This window comes from Oncorhynchus mykiss, chromosome 16 (assembly GCF_013265735.2).
Source record: "Oncorhynchus mykiss isolate Arlee chromosome 16, USDA_OmykA_1.1, whole genome shotgun sequence".
NCBI lineage: Eukaryota > Metazoa > Chordata > Actinopteri > Salmoniformes > Salmonidae > Oncorhynchus > Oncorhynchus mykiss.
This window is the reverse complement of record NC_048580.1, coordinates 72,646,009-72,663,932: the sequence shown is the minus strand read 5'-3', so window position 1 is coordinate 72,663,932 and position 17,924 is coordinate 72,646,009. Positions and strand designations below refer to the sequence as shown.

Sequence of the window (17,924 nt, the reverse complement as noted above, 5' to 3'; positions counted from 1 at the left end):
AGTAATGTGTGGGGGACAGCTTGTACATGTTTATAAAGGCTAGGTTCTGTACAGTAATGTGTGGGGGACAGCTTGTACATGTTTATAAAGGCTAGGTTCTGTACAGTAATGTGTGGGGGACAGCTTGTACATGTTTATAAAGGCTAGGATCTGTACAGTAATGTGTGGGGGACAGCTTGTACATGTTTATAAAGGCTAGGTTCTGTACAGTAATGTGTGACAGCTTGTACATGTTTATAAAGGCTAGATTATGTACAGTAATGTGTGGGGGACAGCTTGTACATGTTTATAAAGGCTAGGTTCTGTACAGTAATGTGTGACCGCTTGTCTTCTCTGTTTCCAGGGGGATGGACAGTAACCTATTCTTTACCACCAACCTCAATGGATCCTGCAGTGAGTGACACTGACATCCATTCAAATAGCTAATAAACCTTGAAAATGATTTCACAGTCTCTCGTGACAGACTGACATAAATAGTTGACATGGATGCCAAGGAAAGAGCGAGAGAGGGATTGATGGAAACAGTGATAGAGGGATTGAGAGAGAAAGATGTTTACTTTTATCTATTCTTATAGTTAGAAACTGAAAGTCTTGATCAATCCCAAATCCAAGTCTTTCATCAATCCCTCTCTTTCTTTCTCTCTCAATCCCTCTATCGCTGTTTCCATCAATTCCTCTCTCTCTCTCTCTCTCTCTCTCTCGATCAATCACTCTCTTTCCATCTCTCTCTCTCTCTCAGATGAAAGGGGGATGCTAGACTTGAGAAAGACGGTAGACTACGGGAAGACCATCAAGACTGTTGCCATTAAAATCTTCTCTTTCGGCCTGGGGGGAAAGTTCCTCTTTGCTTCTGTTATGACTGGAACTGTAAGTATGAGTGTGTGTCGGTGTGGTGTACTTGTTTATTTGTGTGTGTTAGTTTGCAAATGTTTTGTATGTGAGCTTGTTCTTTAAGCCTAAGGCCTAGCTGATACCATCTCTCTATCTCCCTCTCACTGTCTTTCTCATTCCCTCGCACTCTCTCATTCCCTTGCACTCTATCTCTGCATCTCTATCTTTGCATCTCTCCCCCCCTCTTTCTCTCTCTCCCCCTTCTTTCTCTCTCCCCCCTATTTCTCTCCCCCCCCCCTCTCTGTCTCTCCCTCCCCTCTCTCTCTGCCCCCCTCCCCCCCCCCCCCTCTCTGTCTCTCCCTCCCCTCTCTCTGTCTGTCTCTCTGTCTCTGTCTCCCTCACCCAGGGCACTCTGAGGATGATCCATGTGTCGACTAACCAGGGGGAGGATTGGAACATGGCTCAGCTGCCTCCGGTTGGCCACGAGGAGTTCTATTCTATCTTGTCAGCCAATGACGACATGGTGTTCATGCACGTGGATGAACCAGGAGGTCAGTCAATAGCCTATACTGTGTTCTTTTTTTCCACAGAATGTCACTCTAGTTAACCATGTTGGAGAGGACCCTAACAGGACCGATGTTCTCTCCTCATCCTTTCATGTCCTCTTGACCTCCCTTCATCTCCTTCCGCTCCTATTCCGATCTTCTTCTACTTGTTTTAAGAAGGTCATAGCAAGGATCATTTAGCTATTTGAATTGGATTTTTAAGACACCTTGAAGTCCATAAAAAAAAATATATATATATATATATATATATATGTGTGTGTGTGTCAAAAGTTTGGACACACTCATTCAAGGGTTTTTCTTTATTTTTTAAAACTATTTTTCTCAGCCCAAACTACCTCAATTGTGTTGAGGTCGGGTGATTGTGGAGGCCAGGTCATCTGATGCAGCACTCATCACTCTCCTTTTTGGTCAAATAGCTCTTACACTGCCTGGAGGTGTGTTGGGTCATTGTCCAGTTGAAAAACAAATGATAGTCCCACTAAGCGCAAACCAGATGAGATGGCGTATCACTATCATTAGCCATGTTGGTTAAGTGTGCCTTGAATTCTGAATAAATCACAGACCGTGTCACCAGCAGAGCACCCCCACACCATAAAACCACCTCCTCCATGCTTCACGGTGGGAACCACACATGCGGAGATCATCTGTTCACCTACTCTGCGTCTCACAAAGACACGGCAGTTGGAACCAAAATTCAAAAATGTGGACTCCTCAGACCAAAGAATAAATTTCCACTGGTCTAATGTCCATTGCTTGTGTTTCTATTGAATATATTTGGATTAGTTTAACTTTGTTTTTGTTACTGCATGATTCCATATGTGTTATTTCATAGTTGATCAAATTTATTTATATAACCCTTCTTACATCAGCTGATAGCTCAAAGTGCTGTACAGAAACCCAGCCTAAAACCCCAAACAGCAAGCAATGCAGGTGTAGAAGCACGGTGGCTAGGAAAAACTCACTAGAAAGGCCAGAACCTAGAGAAGAAACCTAGAGAGGAACCAGGCAATGAGGGGTGGCCAGTCCTCTTCTGGCTGTGCCTGGTGGAGATTATAACAGAACATGGCCAAGATGTTCAAATGTTCATAGATGACCAGCAGGGTCAAATAATAATAATAATAATCACAGTAGTTGTCGAGAGTGCAGCATGTCAGCACCTCCGGAGTAAAGGTCAGTTGGCTTTTCATAGCCGATCATTCAGAGTATCTCTACCGCTCCTGCTGTCTCTAGAGAGTTAAAAACAGCAGGTCCTGGACAAGGTAGCACGTCCAGTGAACAGGTCAGGGTTCCATAGCCGCAGGCAGAACAGTTGAAACTGGAGCAGCAGCACGGCCAGGTGGGCTGGGGACAGCAAGGAGTCATCATGCCAGGTAGTCCTGAGGCATGATCCTAGGGCTCAGGTCCTCCGCGAGAGAGAATTGGAGAGAGCATACTTAAATTCACACAGGACACTGGATAAGACAGGAGAAGTACTCCAGATATAACAGACTGACCCTAGCCCCCCGACACATAAACTACTGCAGCATAAATACTGGAGGCTGAGACAGGAGGGGTCAGGAGACACTCTGGCCCCATCCGATGATACCCCCAGACAGGGCAAACAGGCAGGATATAACCCCACCCACTTTGCCAAAGCACAGCCCCCACACCACTAGAGGGATGTCTTCAACCACCAACTTACCATCCTGAGACAAGGCCGAGTATAGCCCACAAAGATCTCCGCCACGGCACAACCCAAGGGGGGGGCGCGAACCCAGATGTCTTCACTAATATTCTACAATGTAGAAAATAGTAAAAATAAATAAAAACCCTTGCAATTTCTGAGGCTGGTAACTCTAATGAACTTATCCTCTGCAGCAGAGGTAACTCTGGGTCTTCCTTTCCTGTGGTAGTCCTCATGAGAGCCAGTTAACTCTAATGAACTTATCATCTGCAGCAGAGGTAACTCTGGGTCTTCCTTTCCTGTGGTAGTCCTCATGAGAGCCAGTTAACTCTAATGAACTTATCCTCTGCAGCAGAGGTAACTCTGGGTCTTCCTTTCCTGTGGCGGTCCTCATGAGAGACAGTTACCTCTGATGCGGAGGATCAGTTCATTAGAGTTAACTGGCTCTCATGAGGACCGCCACAGGAAAGGAAGACCCAGAGTTACCTCTGCTGCAGAGGATCAGTCCATTAGAGTTATCTCTGGGTCTTCCTTTCCTGTGGCGGTCCTCATGAGAGCCAGTTAACTCTAATGAACTTATCCTCTGCAGCAGAGGTAACTGGGTCTTCCTTTTCTGTGGCGGTCCTCATGAGAGCCAGTTAACTCTAATGAACTTATCCTCTGCAGCAGAGGTAACTGGGTCTTTCTGTGGCGGTCCTCATGAGAGCCAGTTTCATCAGAGCGCTTGATGGCTTTTGCGACTGCACTTGAAGAAACTTTTGAAGTTCAAGAAATTTTCCACATTGACTGACCTTCATATCTTAAAGTTTATCTTTGCTTATTTGAGCTGTTCTTGCCATGATATGGACTTGGTCTTTTACCAAACAGGGTTATCTTCTGTATACCACCCCTACCTTGTCACAACACAACTGATTGGCTCAAACGCATTAAGAAGGAAAGAAATTCCACAAATGAACTTTTAACAAGGCACACCTGTTCATTGAAATGCATTCCAGGTGACTACCTCATGAAGCTGGTTGAGAGAATGCCAAGAGTGTGCAAAGCTGTCATCAAGGAAACGGGTGGCTCCTTTGAAGAATCTCAAATATAAAATAGATTTTGATTTGTTTAACACTTTTTTTAAATTACTGCATGATGTAACAATGTAAATAATAGTACAAATTAAGGAAAAACCCTTTAATGAGTAGGTGTGTTCGAACTTTTGACTGGTATTATGTTTATACATTAAAAAAATGTTGGAGGGCCTTATTGCTTTTAGCCCATACAAATGCATTGAATAACAGGTTCACTACATGGAACAACTTTCTCTTAAAAAGTTTTCCTTTAGTTTCTAAATGTTTCAGTGTCTCCAGACACTTGCCATGTCTCCTCTATTCCTCTCCTTCACTTTTCTCCATTGTTTATCTATTCTAATACAGTTGTCGCAGTGACCTAATACAGTGACCTAATCCTTTATGTCCCCGGACACTGGCTTTGGCACCGTCTATGTGTCAGATGACAGAGGCCCTGTTTAAGTCTCTGTTCCTCCTCTCCTCCCCTGTTCCCCTCCTCTCCTCCCCTGTTCCTCCTTTCCTCCCCTGTTCCTCTCAATCTCCTCCCCTGTTCTCCTCCTCGCCTCCTCTCCTCCCCTGTTCCTCCTTTCCTCTCCTCCTCTCCTCCCCTGGACCTGTCATCCTCTCCTCCCCTGGACCTGTCATCCTCTCCTCCCCTGGACCTGTCATCCTCTCCTTCCCTGGACCTGTCCTCCTCTCCTCCCCTGGACCTGTCCTCCTCTCCTCCCCTGGACCTGTCCTCCTCTCCTCCCCTGGACCTGTCCTCCTCTCCTCCCCTGTTACTGTCCTCCTCTCCTCTCCTCCCCTGGACCTGTCATCCTCTCCTCCCCTGGACCTGTCATCCTCTCCTCCCCTATTCCTGTCCTCCTCTCCTCCCCTGGACCAGTTCTCCTCTCCTCCCCTGGACCTGTCCTCCTCTCCTCCCCTGGACCTGTCCTCCTCTCCTCCCCTGGACCTGTCCTCCTCTCCTCCCCTGTTACTGTCCTCCTCTCCTCCCCTGTTACTGTCCTCCTCTCCTCCCCTGTTACTCCCCTCCTCTCCTTCACTTTTCTCCATTTCTTATCTCTACAGTACCCAAATACAGTTCTTCTCCTATATGTCCCCAGACACAGGCTATGGCAGCATCTACGTGTCAGACGACAGGGGTACCGTGTACTCTAAGTCTCTGGAGCGTCACCTCTACACCACCACTGGGGGAGACACTGACTTCACCAACGTTACCTCTCTACGAGGGGTCTTCATCACCAGTATACTGGCAGAGGGTAGGGACTACACACACACACACGCCTGCTTTGAATCCCCCAACAGGTAGAGCAGGCCTGAGATGGTAAAGGGAGTTCCAACGGCATTGGTGCGTGACTGTGTCCCAGACAGACTGCGGTGTGTTTCCGCCGTAACAGTTATGAGGCCTAGGATGAATGACTTTCATTTGCTGTTCAGTGTGAGTTCAGCTGCATGTCTATAGGAGAGCAGCCATACATGGAGAAACGCTGGATTATATCTATATGTCTCTCAGGATAACCTCTGTCTCGTCGTTGTGTTTATTTATTTCTCCTCCAGACGGCTCGGTGCAGTCCGTGGTGTCCTTCGACCAGGGAGGGGAATGGGTGCCCCTGCAGAAACCTGCCAACACCAAGTGTGACTCCACAGCCAAAGACCCCGACAAGTGCAGTCTCCACATCCACGCAGCTTACAGCACGGCTATGAAGCTGAACGTCCCCATGCTGCCTCTCAGTGAACCAAACGCTGTAGGACTCATCATGGCTCACGGTAAATCACTCACACACACACACACACACACACACACACACACACACCTCATCCTCATTAACCTGTCCATGACTATTTCAATTTGACTAAGCAAAAAGGACAGGCAGTTGTGTTTGTGCCGGAGGCTGGTCCAGCGTTGACACTCGTGGTTCATGTCTAGACTCAGCCACTGATCTGTGGCCTTCTCCCGTAATCTAAAAGACATACAGTGCCTTCGGAAAGTATTTAGACCCCGAGACTTTTTCCACTTTTTGTTTTTTTAACGTTACAGCCTTATTCTAAAATTGATTAAATAAATACAAATCCTCATAATTAATTTTGACCTGAAAATAGCTGTGCAGCAACGCTCCCTATCCAACCTGACAGAGTTTGAGAGGATCTGCAGAGAAGAATGGGAGAAACTCTCCAAATACAGGTGCCAAGCTTGCTTCATACTTGTAGTGTCATTTAATTGCTGCCAAAGGTGCTTCAACAAAGTACTGAGTAAAGGTTCCAAATACTTATGCTAATGCAATATTTCAGTTTCTAAAAAAACACTTTGCTTTGTCATTATGGGGTTTGTAGAAATGATGAGAGGGGGGGGGACTATTTTATCAATTTTATAACCCAAATTCACAAAATGTGGAAAACGTCAAGGGGTCGGAATACTTTCCGAAGGCACTGGATATTATATTATTATTAATAAATTAGTGTGACACCCCTGTAATGATACAATATATGCCTTTTAGGAGACAGTTTTATCCAAAGCAACTTATTCATGCTGCATACATTTAGTGGTGGTCCCGGGTATCGAACCAACTATCCTGGACCATGCTCTACCAACTGAACAACAGAGGACCGTGCTCTACCAACTGAACTACAGAGGACCGTGTTCTACTAACTGAACTACAGAGGACCGTGTTCTACTAACTGAACTACAGAGGACCGTGTTCTACTAACTGAACTACAGAGGTCCGTGTTCTACTACCTGAACTACAGAGGACCGTGTTCTACTAACTGAACTACAGAGGACCGTGTTCTACCAACTGAACTACAGAGGACCGTGTTCTACCAACTGAACTACAGAGGACCGTGCTCTACCAACTGAACTACAGAGGACCGTGTTCTACTAACTGAACTACAGAGGACCGTGTTCTACTACCTGAACTACAGAGGACCGTGTTCTACCAGCTGAACTACAGAGGACCGTGTTCTACTACCTGAACTACAGAGGACCGTGTTCTACCAACTGAACTACAGAGGACCGTGTTCTACCAACTGAACTACAGAGGACCGTGTTCTACCAACTGAACTACAGAGGACCGTGCTCTACTACCTGAACTACAGAGGACCGTGTTCTACCAACTGAACTACAGAGAACCACCAATATATAATGTTCGAATCAGTTGTGTCTAATAGGTAGTCTGCTCACCTCATCCTCAGAGAATGATTAAGTTATTTATTTATTTGCACACAGGAAAATACAAGACAATGTGATGATGAGGGTTTAAAAGGCAAGTCAAAATAGCATTTACAGGAGAGGTAGAAAACCCAGAGGGGCTTGTAAAGGCTCCTCCCTGTTTCAAATATTTATAGAACAAAACCAACAACAAATGATATCCTGATTATTAAAATATAGAAAAAAATAGTTGAGAATTAATGCCCAAAACATTTTAAAACATAAATCGGGAAGAAAAGAAAGGAACTAGATTGAGAGAGCCCTGGTACAGGGGAGCTTCCCAGCCCTGTGGACATAGAGGCGAGGCTGCACAAACCCAGTGATCACAAAAATGGATAAGCCAATGGTATGTGTGAAGTACTGCATTTCATCATGATTGAGGGACAATGGCTAAAGATAGAATTACAACAATGGGGAGGTAACTCGCCATCATAGACACCGAGATAATCAAAATGACCTTAAACGCCCTCATCTTCATGTTATTTGTCCCCTTCCCCCGGCCCATGCCGTTTCACAGCCTTGAGAGGCAGCAGAACCCCTTCACATACATCAGGAGGAGGTACAGAACCAAAGTAAGCATAGATGTATATAGACATTTTAAATCAGATGCACACCGAACAAACCGGCCCCAAGAACTATCAGCCAGACAGCACCACAACAGCCCACCCTGTATCTCAGGGGTTTGTACTTCAGAAAGGTTACAGGGTGAACCACCGCCAGGTAACGCTCCACACAGATACAGCTTTGAAACAAGGGTCGACCAGTGTACAAGAGACCCGTGCCAAATGCTGCAAGATTTGAGACGGCAGTTCATTTGATGTGTATGCTGACAACAAAGAAGACAGAATTCAGGCAGAAGAGACACGGCCAGGTCTGAGCGAGAATAACTCTTGAGGCCACATTGTCCCTCCCACTCCAGTCATGATCAGCCACAGGACGTAGCCATTGGTGGGGACACTCGGGATGAGATTGAGTGCGCAGGAAGCAGTGTTGATGGATGTGCCTTGTGCATGGAGGCCAGCTACTGAGGTTCTGTTTGTCTCTGAGGTGTTCATGTCTTCACTTTCTGGATTGGTGTGTGGGCTTTAGTATGCTTTGACAATGATAGAGTTTATTCCTGTTGCAAATGGTACGGTAAAGCATGTGTCAATCAAAGGAATCAAGATTTTGGGATGAATTCCATTTCTACTCAGTCAATTTAAGGAAATCACTCCATATCAGAAAATGACATGACACTTATTTTCATCAGATGTGTTGAATAAGACATTATCAAAATTCTGCAAAAACTAGCATTTCCCCCATTTTTGTTTCATACATTAGATTTAGAACTGGTTTTAAATACACGTGTGTTTGATTGGTAGTAATATAAATATTGGGAGTATTTTTAAATTTAATGTGGACTGAATCACCTACCTCTGTTGGAACTATTTGAAAGTATTTTCAAATAATGTCCTATAAATAACCAACTTTTTCAAAATATGTCCATATACATCATTTTAAATACAGGGTTTAAATGCAGCACAGTATGTATTTGTATAAATACTGTGTATTTTAGTATTTTCAAATACATGCCAATACTTTCCAAGTGTAATTCCAAACATATCAAATATTCAACTGATTGTGTTTAAAAAAAAATATATATTCTTCCAATTATTTACTAACAAATGTCTTGGAAAGTAATTGACATACTATTAAAATGGTATTTAAAACCCAGGTCTGCATTAGACACACATTCTGAGATAGAAAGGAACACACCTGAATGGACGGAGTTCTCCTCCTGGTCTGGAAAGTGTAGAGCTGATGTTACATTGACAAAGTTGAAGCTGATTGTGTGCTGTAAACACACACACACACACACACACACACACACACACACACACACACACACACACACACACACACACACACACACACACACACACACACACACACCTGTGTCACTCCATCACCTTGATGGACCACACCCTGCTGGCATGCAAATGATGACGTGCAAAATGTAGTCAATATCGCACCACTAAGTGACTGTGATTTTGATTGAAGACGATATGCCGTGCAGTGTGTTATGGATAGGGCTGTGGGGTTTCTTCTTCTTCTTCTTCTGATAGGTCAACTGGTTCAGGAGGTATACCATCTGTTCTCTAAACGGATTGGTGCATCCATTTCAAAAAAATAATAATTCACATGGATTCTTGAAGAATATACAGTAACTTAATAAATAAACTATCAGATGACAGAGGCTACACCTTACTGTCTATTTAATTTTGACCTCTAACCTCTCCCCTCTGACCCCTCTGACCTCTCAGGGAGTGTGGGCGATGCCATCTCTGTGATGAAGCCTGACGTATTCGTGTCAGATGATGGAGGTTACACCTGGCTACAGGCCCTGGAGGGACCTCACCACTATGCCATCCTGGACTCTGGTGGACTCCTGGTGGCCGTGGAGCACTCTGCTCAGCCCATCAAAGACATCAAGTACGTCTGTGTTTCCATAAGAAGGGCTCTGGTCAAAAGTTGTGTACTGTATAAGGAATAGATCAGGCTGTCGTTTCAGACAGGCGACGCAGGAAGCCTGGATCCCAGTCTCGTACTATTCGGCTGTAAGACAAACTGGTACCCAGGCTAGAATGCAGAGGCCAAGAAAGAAATAAACCACTTAAACGTACAATAAAACACCTCATTGTGCTGATATACAGTATTGTGTTCTTTCCTGTCAGGTTTTCCACAGACGAGGGCCAGTGCTGGCACGTTCACCAGTTCACTAGCGATCCCATCCACTTCACAGGGCTAGCGTCGGAGCCGGGGGCGAGGTCTATGAACGTCAGTGTCTGGGGCTACAGAGACTCTCTGCTCAGTCAGTACTGGGTATCAGTCACCATCGACTTCAGAGAGCTGCTCACTAGAGACTGTGAGTACAAGTAATACCATGGGATACAGCTACTGTAGGCTAATGATGTGATACAGACATGCATTATAACACTGAGTACCCAGACATGCATTATAACACTGAGTACCAAGTACCCAGACATGCATTATAACACTGAGTACCCAGTACCTAAACATGCATTATAACACCCAGTACCCAGACATGCATTATAACACTGAGTACCCAGTACCCAGACATGCATTATAACACTGAGTACCCAGTACCCAGACATGCATTATAACACTGAGTACCCAGTACCTAAACATGCATTATAACACTGAGTACCCAGTACCCAGACATGCATTATAACACTGAGTACCCAGTACCTAAACATGCATTATAACACTGAGTACCCAGACATGCATTATAACACTGAGTACCCAGTACCCAGACATGCATTATAACACTGAGTACCCAGTACCTAAACATGCATTATAACACCCAGTACCCAGACATGCATTATAACACTGAGTACCCAGTACCCAGACATGCATTATAACACTGAGTACCCAGTACCAGGGGAAAAAAGCTGCCGTAATAGATGGCTCCTGGGTCTCCAGCACATCACAGGTCTGTGTTAGCCCACCGAACTAAAGCCTTGTGCAAACTCATGTCTGTTTCTCAGGTGAGGACCAAGACTACGTGCAGTGGCTGGCGCACTCTGATGACATCAGCGACCCTAACGACGGCTGTATGTTGGGTTACAAGGAGAAGTTCCTGCGTCTGAGGAAGGCCTCTGTCTGCTTGAACGGACGGGACTATGAGGTCAACAAGCAACCCGCCCCTTGTCCCTGCACCCTGGATGACTTTCTGTGGTGAGAAGTCTAGTCCTCATGAATCTGTTCCCTTAGCCACGCTAGTATACCTCCTAAGATCAAGCCTTGTATTGGGCATGCATTCTGGTGTGGCGGTATGGAAATGGGAACGTAACCACAATGGTATTTAAAGTTGGGCGAACTTTACAGTTTACTGCATATGTTTCAGTCAGCTCCAGTACACTGTGGTGGTCACCCTAGCTCCAGTACATAGTGGTGGTCACCATAGCTCCAGTACATAGTGGGGGTCACCCTAGCTCCAGTACATAGTGGTGGTCACCCTAGCTACTGTACACTGTGGCGGTCACCCTAGCTACTGTACACTGTGGCGGTCACCCTAGCTACTGTACACTGTGGCGGTCACCCTAGCTACTGTACACTGTGGCGGTCACCCTAGCTACTGTACAATGTGGTGGTCACCCTAGCCACTGTACACTGTGGTGGTCACCCTAGCTCCAGACATTTTACCAGTGGCAGAAGAATAGTAATTGTTCTCAACACCACTAACTGTGCTGTCTGCCTGCTGTCCCTGTCTAACCTGCTCCACGCTGCCATCCTGCAGTGACTTTGGGTACTATCGTAAAGAGAACAGCTCCGAGTGTGTGGAGCAGCCTGACCTGAAGGGCCACGTTCTGGAGTTCTGTCTGCAAGGCAAGAAGGAGCTGCTGCAGACCAGAGGGTAAGGCTTTAGTCATCTGTGGTCCAACCTGGATCTCCTGCACTGTGTATCACAAGACTGTGTTAGCCCACTGTGCTAAAGTCTAGGAATTAGCTTGAGGAGCTAACACAAGTCTACAGGTCTAAGACAAGGTGACTTATCAGAGTGTGCATCACGGAACCACCTGATCGTGCTGCACAACTGTCAGTAGTCATGGTAGCACATGGGTTCCTATTTCTGGAAGTTTCCAGAAAATCACATTGTACGATTTTTAATTAATTTATTTGCAAATTATGGTGGAAAATAAGTATTTGGTCAATAACAAAAGTTTATCTCAATACTTTAAATATCCTTTGTTGGCAATGACAGAGGTCAAATGTTTTCTGTAAGTCTTCACAAGGTTTTCACACACTGTTGCTGGTATTTTGGCCCATTCCTCCATGCAGATCTCCTCTAGAGCAGTGATGTTTTGGGGCTGTTGCTGGGCAACACGGATTTTCAACTCCCTCCAAAGATTTTCTATGGGGTTGAGATCTGGAGACTGGCTAGGCCACTCCAGGACCTTGAAACGCTTCTTACGAAGCCACTCCTTCGTTGCCCGGGTGATGTGTTTGGGATCATTGTCATGCTTAAAGACCCAGCCACGTTTCATCTTCAATGCCCTTGCTGATGGAAGGAGGTTTTCACTCAAAATCTCACGATACATGGCCCCATTAATTCTTTCCTTTACACGGATCAGTCGTCCTGGTCCCTTTGCAGAAAAACAGCCCCAAAGCATGATGTTTCCACCCCCATGCTTCACAGTAGGTATGGTGTTCTTTGGATGCAACTCAGCATTCTTTGTCCTCCAAACACGACGAGTTGAGTTTTTACCAAAAAGTTATATTTTGGTTTCATCTGACCAAATGACATTCTCCCAATCTTCTTCTGGATCATCCAAATGCTCTCTAGCAAACTTCAGACGGGCCTGGACATGTACTGGCTTAAGCAGGGGGACACGTCTGGCACTGCAGGATTTGAGTCCCAGGCGGCGTAGTGTGTTACTGATGGTAGGCTTTGTTACTTTGGTCCCAGCTCTCTGCAGGTCATTCACTAGGTCCCCCCGTGTGGTTCTAGGATTTTTGCTCACCGTTCTTGTGATCATTTTGACCCCATGGGGAGAGATCTTGCGTGGAGCCCCAGATCGAGGGAGATTATCAGTGGTCTTGCATGTCTTCCATTTCCTAATAATTGCTCCCACAGTTGATTTCTTCAAACCAAGCTGCTTACCTATTGCAGATTCAGTCTTCCCAGCCTGGTGCAGGTCTACAATTTTGTTTCTGGTGTCCTTTGACAGCTCTTTGGTCTTGGCCATAGTGGAGTTTGGAGTGTAACTGTTTGAGGTTGTGGACAGGTGTCTTTTATACTGATAACAAGTTCAAACAGGTGCCATTAATACAGGTAACGAGTGGAGGACAGAGGAGCCTTTTAAAGAAGAAGTTACAGGTCTGTGAGAGCCAGAATTTTTGCTAGTTTGTAGGTGACCAAATACTTATTTTCCACCATAATTTGCAAATAAATGATTTTCTGGATTTTTTTTCTTCTCATTTTGTCTGTCATAGTTGAAGTGTATCTATGATGAACATTACAGGCCTCTCATCTTTTTAAGTGGGAGAACTTGCACAATTAGTGGCTGACTAAATACTTTTTTGCCCCACTGTATATTTAAGCACAAGCATTTTGCTACACTCACAATAACATCTGCTAACTGTGTGTATGTGACCAATAACATCTGCTAACTGTGTGTATGTGACCAATAACATCTGCTAACCATGTGTATGTGACCAATAACATCTGCTAACCATGTGTATGTGACCAATAACATCTGCTAACTATGTGTATGTGACCAATAACATCTGCTAACTATGTGTATGTGACCAATAACATCTGCTAACTATGTGTATGTGACCAATAACATCTGCTAACCATGTGTATGTGACCAATAACATCTGCTAACTATGTGTATGTGACCAATAACATCTGCTAACTATGTGTATGTGACCAATAACATCTGCTAACTATGTGTATGTGACCAATAACATCTGCTAACTATGTGTATGTGACCAATACAATTTGATTTATGTAAGATACTTTCTTTGTGACCATGACTAACCACTAACCATGTCGTCTTGGTCCACAGCTATAGGAAGATCCCTGGGGATAAGTGTGAGGGAGGAACACAGCCGGAGAGAAAAGAGATAGACCTCAGTAAGAGGTGTGTCAATGACCTACTGGGACCTCAGGAACTACTGGTGAGTAGAGATGACCACGCCACTGGTCCACACTGGTTTTCACTGGTTCTCACTGGTCCTGTTCTAGAATGTCAAAAAAACTATGGAAGGAATCCTTGCGTAACATTTATTGAATTTGACAACTTACATATAACAAGGGCAGTTTGAACGTGGAATCACTTAAAACATTTTAACCCAAGAGACTGACAGAAAGATTGATAGGGATTTCATCTTCAAAACAGTGTAAACCTCAGTAACCATCGGTTACATGACCTTAATCCTGCTGCACGACTGTCAGTAGTTATGGTAACACATGCTTTCCCATTTCTGGAAGTCTCTCTCTCTATGTATACTGCATGACAACGATGGAAGAGTTGTCCTTTTTACTCTCTCTGTATCTCTCCCCTCCTAAAGACGGACGGCCATCTGTCCAGCTCAACGCCCATCGTAGTGACAGTTCTGATCATTATCCTGCTCAGTGTCGTGGCCGGGTTCCTCTTTGTCAAGAAGTACGTCTGTGGTGGAAGGTCAGTACAGCAACTGTTGTTTTAAGTTCGGTACAGAGCAAATCAAGCTATACTGCTGTTGTTTTAAGATCGGTACATAGCAAATCAAGCTATACTGTTGTTTTAAGATCGGTACATAGCAAATCAAGCTATACTGCTGTTTTAAGATCGGTACAGAGCAAATCAAGCTATACTGCTGTTGTTTTAAGATCGGTACATAGCAAATCAAGCTATACTGCTGTTGTTTTAAGATCGGTACATAGCAAATCAAGCTATACTGCTGTTGTTTTAAGATCGGTACATAGCAAATCAAGCTATACTGCTGTTTTAAGATCGGTACAGAGCAAATCAAGCTATACTGTTGTTGTTTTAAGATCGGTACATAGCAAATCAAGCTATACTGTTGTTTTAAGATCGGTACATAGCGAATCAAGCTATACTGTTGTCGTTTTAAGATCGGTACATAGCAAATCAAGCTATACTGTTGTTGTTGTTTAAGATCAGAGACGGTTACTCAAGCACAGTGAAAAAAAATGTCAATATCTGAGCCAGCACCGTTTGGTTCTGGTCGGCACAATGATGTGTGAAAAGGTTATAAGTGGCTCGGTGTGTTTTGATTGGCTCCTCCAGGTTCCTGGTACACAGGTACTCTGTCCTACAGCAGCATGCTGAGGCCCAGGGAGACGGAGTAGACGAGCCATTAGACAGCAACCACACTCGGGCTAGCAACAAGACCGGCTTACACGATTCAGACGAGGTAATGGTACAAACACACAAACGTTTTTTTTGTATGGCCTCCGCACTTATTATAAATATACAATTTACCTCAATCCCTTGGTGAAGAATTGGTTGTGACTTTCCTTTGCCTCAGTGTTTTCTCTAGTCCTTCCTATTAAAAGTCCACTTACATAGGAATGTTTGTTCTCTGTGTGTCTCTAGGATCTTCTGGAGTAACAGGTGGCATTTCCAGCTACCAGGAGGAACCCCTAGCCTCCTGTCTCTCCTTTACAACCTAGAAGCTCCTGCAGCTACCGGGGGAATCTAGTCTCCTGTCTGTCCTTAGGCTCACTGCTCTATATTGAAGAACAAGTTTGTCCTATGTGTACACCGAGGCTCGCTGCTGCTCTCTTCTTCGCTTCCTGTTACTTCCTCCTTCTCCCCTCCACCATGACCCTTTAACTCTTAACCCCTGACCTTACATCGCCTGGTGGAGAGTCCTTCTAACGCAGCTCTCATCAGTGAGGTATCCAATGAGGCTTTCTGTTCTGAGTGAGAAACGCATACAGAGTTCAGCAGGAGAGCAAAGGGGGCCAGTAGTAGTGTTGTTGTGGTTGATTTTAGAATGTAATCTCCCAAGTTCCTTTGGGAACAATTGAGTGATGGAATGTGGTGGTTCTGGACTACTGGTGAACATTTAAATAATGGACCTCTGGAACTGCTGTGTAGAAGCTGTTTTTAATCATCATCAGCCATCTTCTCTTAGCTTTACGTTGTCTTTTTTTTTCAACCAAGTGAACATAAACAACATTACGGGTTATAAACGCTTGAGACTGGGGCTCTTGGGAATATTACGTATACGCTTCTAATGAAGACTTTTCCTGTTTCCCCCCCTCCCCCCTGCACTGTACATAAAGAGCTTTCCTTTTTTCATTGATGTGACAGGAGTCGGGGACATGGTACATGGGTTGCTGTTGGGTACTGTGGCTTGGGAAAAATGATTTGTAAGTATTTTGCCTAACTAATAAGATGCAAGTGGAAATATTTATAAGCATTTAAAGTTGGATAGCAATAACATGTTTTAGATCCACTGTATCAACACACTAAGCTTTCATAGCAGGAGTGAACGTCCCTCTAAACTAGACTGAACTAAAGCGACGTATCCTAACCTGAGAAATGTGTACCTGACTCAAACTTTCACCGCCTAAATCATGCATTTGATTTCAATGGGGTAATACAAATGTGTTGCGTGCATGTATTTCAAATTATAATTTGACTGTATTGGAACAATGTCCTTTTTTTTTTTGTATTTGAAAACTGTCTGTTTTAGTTAGTCAGAGGGAGAAAATCTATTGGCCTTACGCCTCTTCATTTCTCAATAAAAAAAATCTTACTTGTGTTTTAATATGTTAAGGTAATCCTACACCAGTGAAAGTAGATCTAAAAGTGAAGAAAGAACAGTAGGAATCCATCACTGGACTACACAATGAGTTAGCGCTAACACACACACACACACACAAACATCGAGGCTGCTGGTTTATATTTGGCTGCTACTGTGTTTGTGCCCAGGTGTTGCATTGTGGGCAGAGCATGTTTGAGCAGTAGATAGGAGCTGATAAGATGGAGAGGGCACCAACGTAAACACAGGAACTAAAAGCACATTTGTAAATGTAGTACATAGATCTGAACATTATTGATGAAGCAGTTTGCTAGAAGAAGTGGGTTTTTATAACAATGTTGTATGGATGTGTAGCAGTTTAACACTGGCGTGCCTGTTTTCAGTGTGTGTAGAACCGACCTCTATGTACTGTAGCTCATATGTGAATATGAGATGAGCTAATTCTACTGAATCACATATTTTATTACGGTTTAACTAGCTGAGAAGGTCATTGACTTTAGTTTCACAGAGACAGGATCATTCTAGCTTCGGAAGCCCATTTGGGGGTAATGTCTGTGTAGTATGGGGGGTTGGGTCTGTGCCTTCCCAATGAGTGGCAAGTGTATGTACTGTCTATAATAGATTCAAAGTGTGCATCCCAAATAGCACCTTGTTCCCTATATAGGGGACTACTTTTGACCAGGGCCCATAGGATGCACCCTAGATATCAGATGTCCGTGTAACCACAGTTGCATTCACTTTGTCATTGACACCCCGTAGATTGCACTTACTGTAATTATGTGAATAAGGATTTCACCTCAAATGAAACTCCCTTCAATACCGACTACCCTTCTGTTCAGTACAACTGTTCTCTGAATACTCTCCCAAACTATAAGGCAATGGGAACATACAACTAATTTGATTCCCTTGTCATGTAATACAACTTGATTTGTCCACTGTGAAAACAGACAAATGCAATGTTTCATCTAATTTATAATGCAGCCTATACTTGGGTGTTCGGTTTGTACAAAAACATCTCTGTACTTGCACAGGACTAAAATAAATGTTGATTGGCATTAGAGGCAACACCTGTACTGTAGTTAACACTGGGAAGACCCTTGTTCTGAATGATTCATACCTATTTAATCATGCTGGTTTTATGTCTTTGATTTGAGAGGTGAGACTTTTTTTTTCTTACATTTTTAAAAATGGCTGTATAAAGAAATGATCAATTGTTGAATCTGGGTATCGGCGGTGTCTCTTGTTCTGTATATTTGAGATAATTTTGCTTTGGGTTGACGACCAATAAATTAACTTGTCCCTTTGAAAGTTGCCTC

General features: G+C 44.1%; 1 protein-coding gene across 1 annotated transcript in view; it reads left to right on the top strand.

The window, feature by feature from the left end:
* The window catches only part of LOC110492692 (sortilin), a 37,611-nt gene extending 19,695 nt beyond the window's left edge, over positions 1–17,916 (top strand). Inside the window, exons 7-19 of the mRNA XM_036947731.1 lie at positions 344–393; positions 740–867; positions 1,238–1,382; positions 5,219–5,374; positions 5,673–5,882; positions 9,624–9,792; positions 10,035–10,225; positions 10,869–11,058; positions 11,621–11,737; positions 13,896–14,007; positions 14,401–14,513; positions 15,123–15,249; positions 15,432–17,916. Of these exons, the coding sequence (XP_036803626.1) occupies positions 344–393; positions 740–867; positions 1,238–1,382; positions 5,219–5,374; positions 5,673–5,882; positions 9,624–9,792; positions 10,035–10,225; positions 10,869–11,058; positions 11,621–11,737; positions 13,896–14,007; positions 14,401–14,513; positions 15,123–15,249; positions 15,432–15,446 (1,723 nt within the window). The 3' untranslated portion in view covers positions 15,447–17,916. The remainder of the gene's footprint in view (positions 1–343; positions 394–739; positions 868–1,237; positions 1,383–5,218; positions 5,375–5,672; positions 5,883–9,623; positions 9,793–10,034; positions 10,226–10,868; positions 11,059–11,620; positions 11,738–13,895; positions 14,008–14,400; positions 14,514–15,122; positions 15,250–15,431) is intronic.
* The last annotated feature ends 8 nt before the right edge of the window (positions 17,917–17,924 follow it).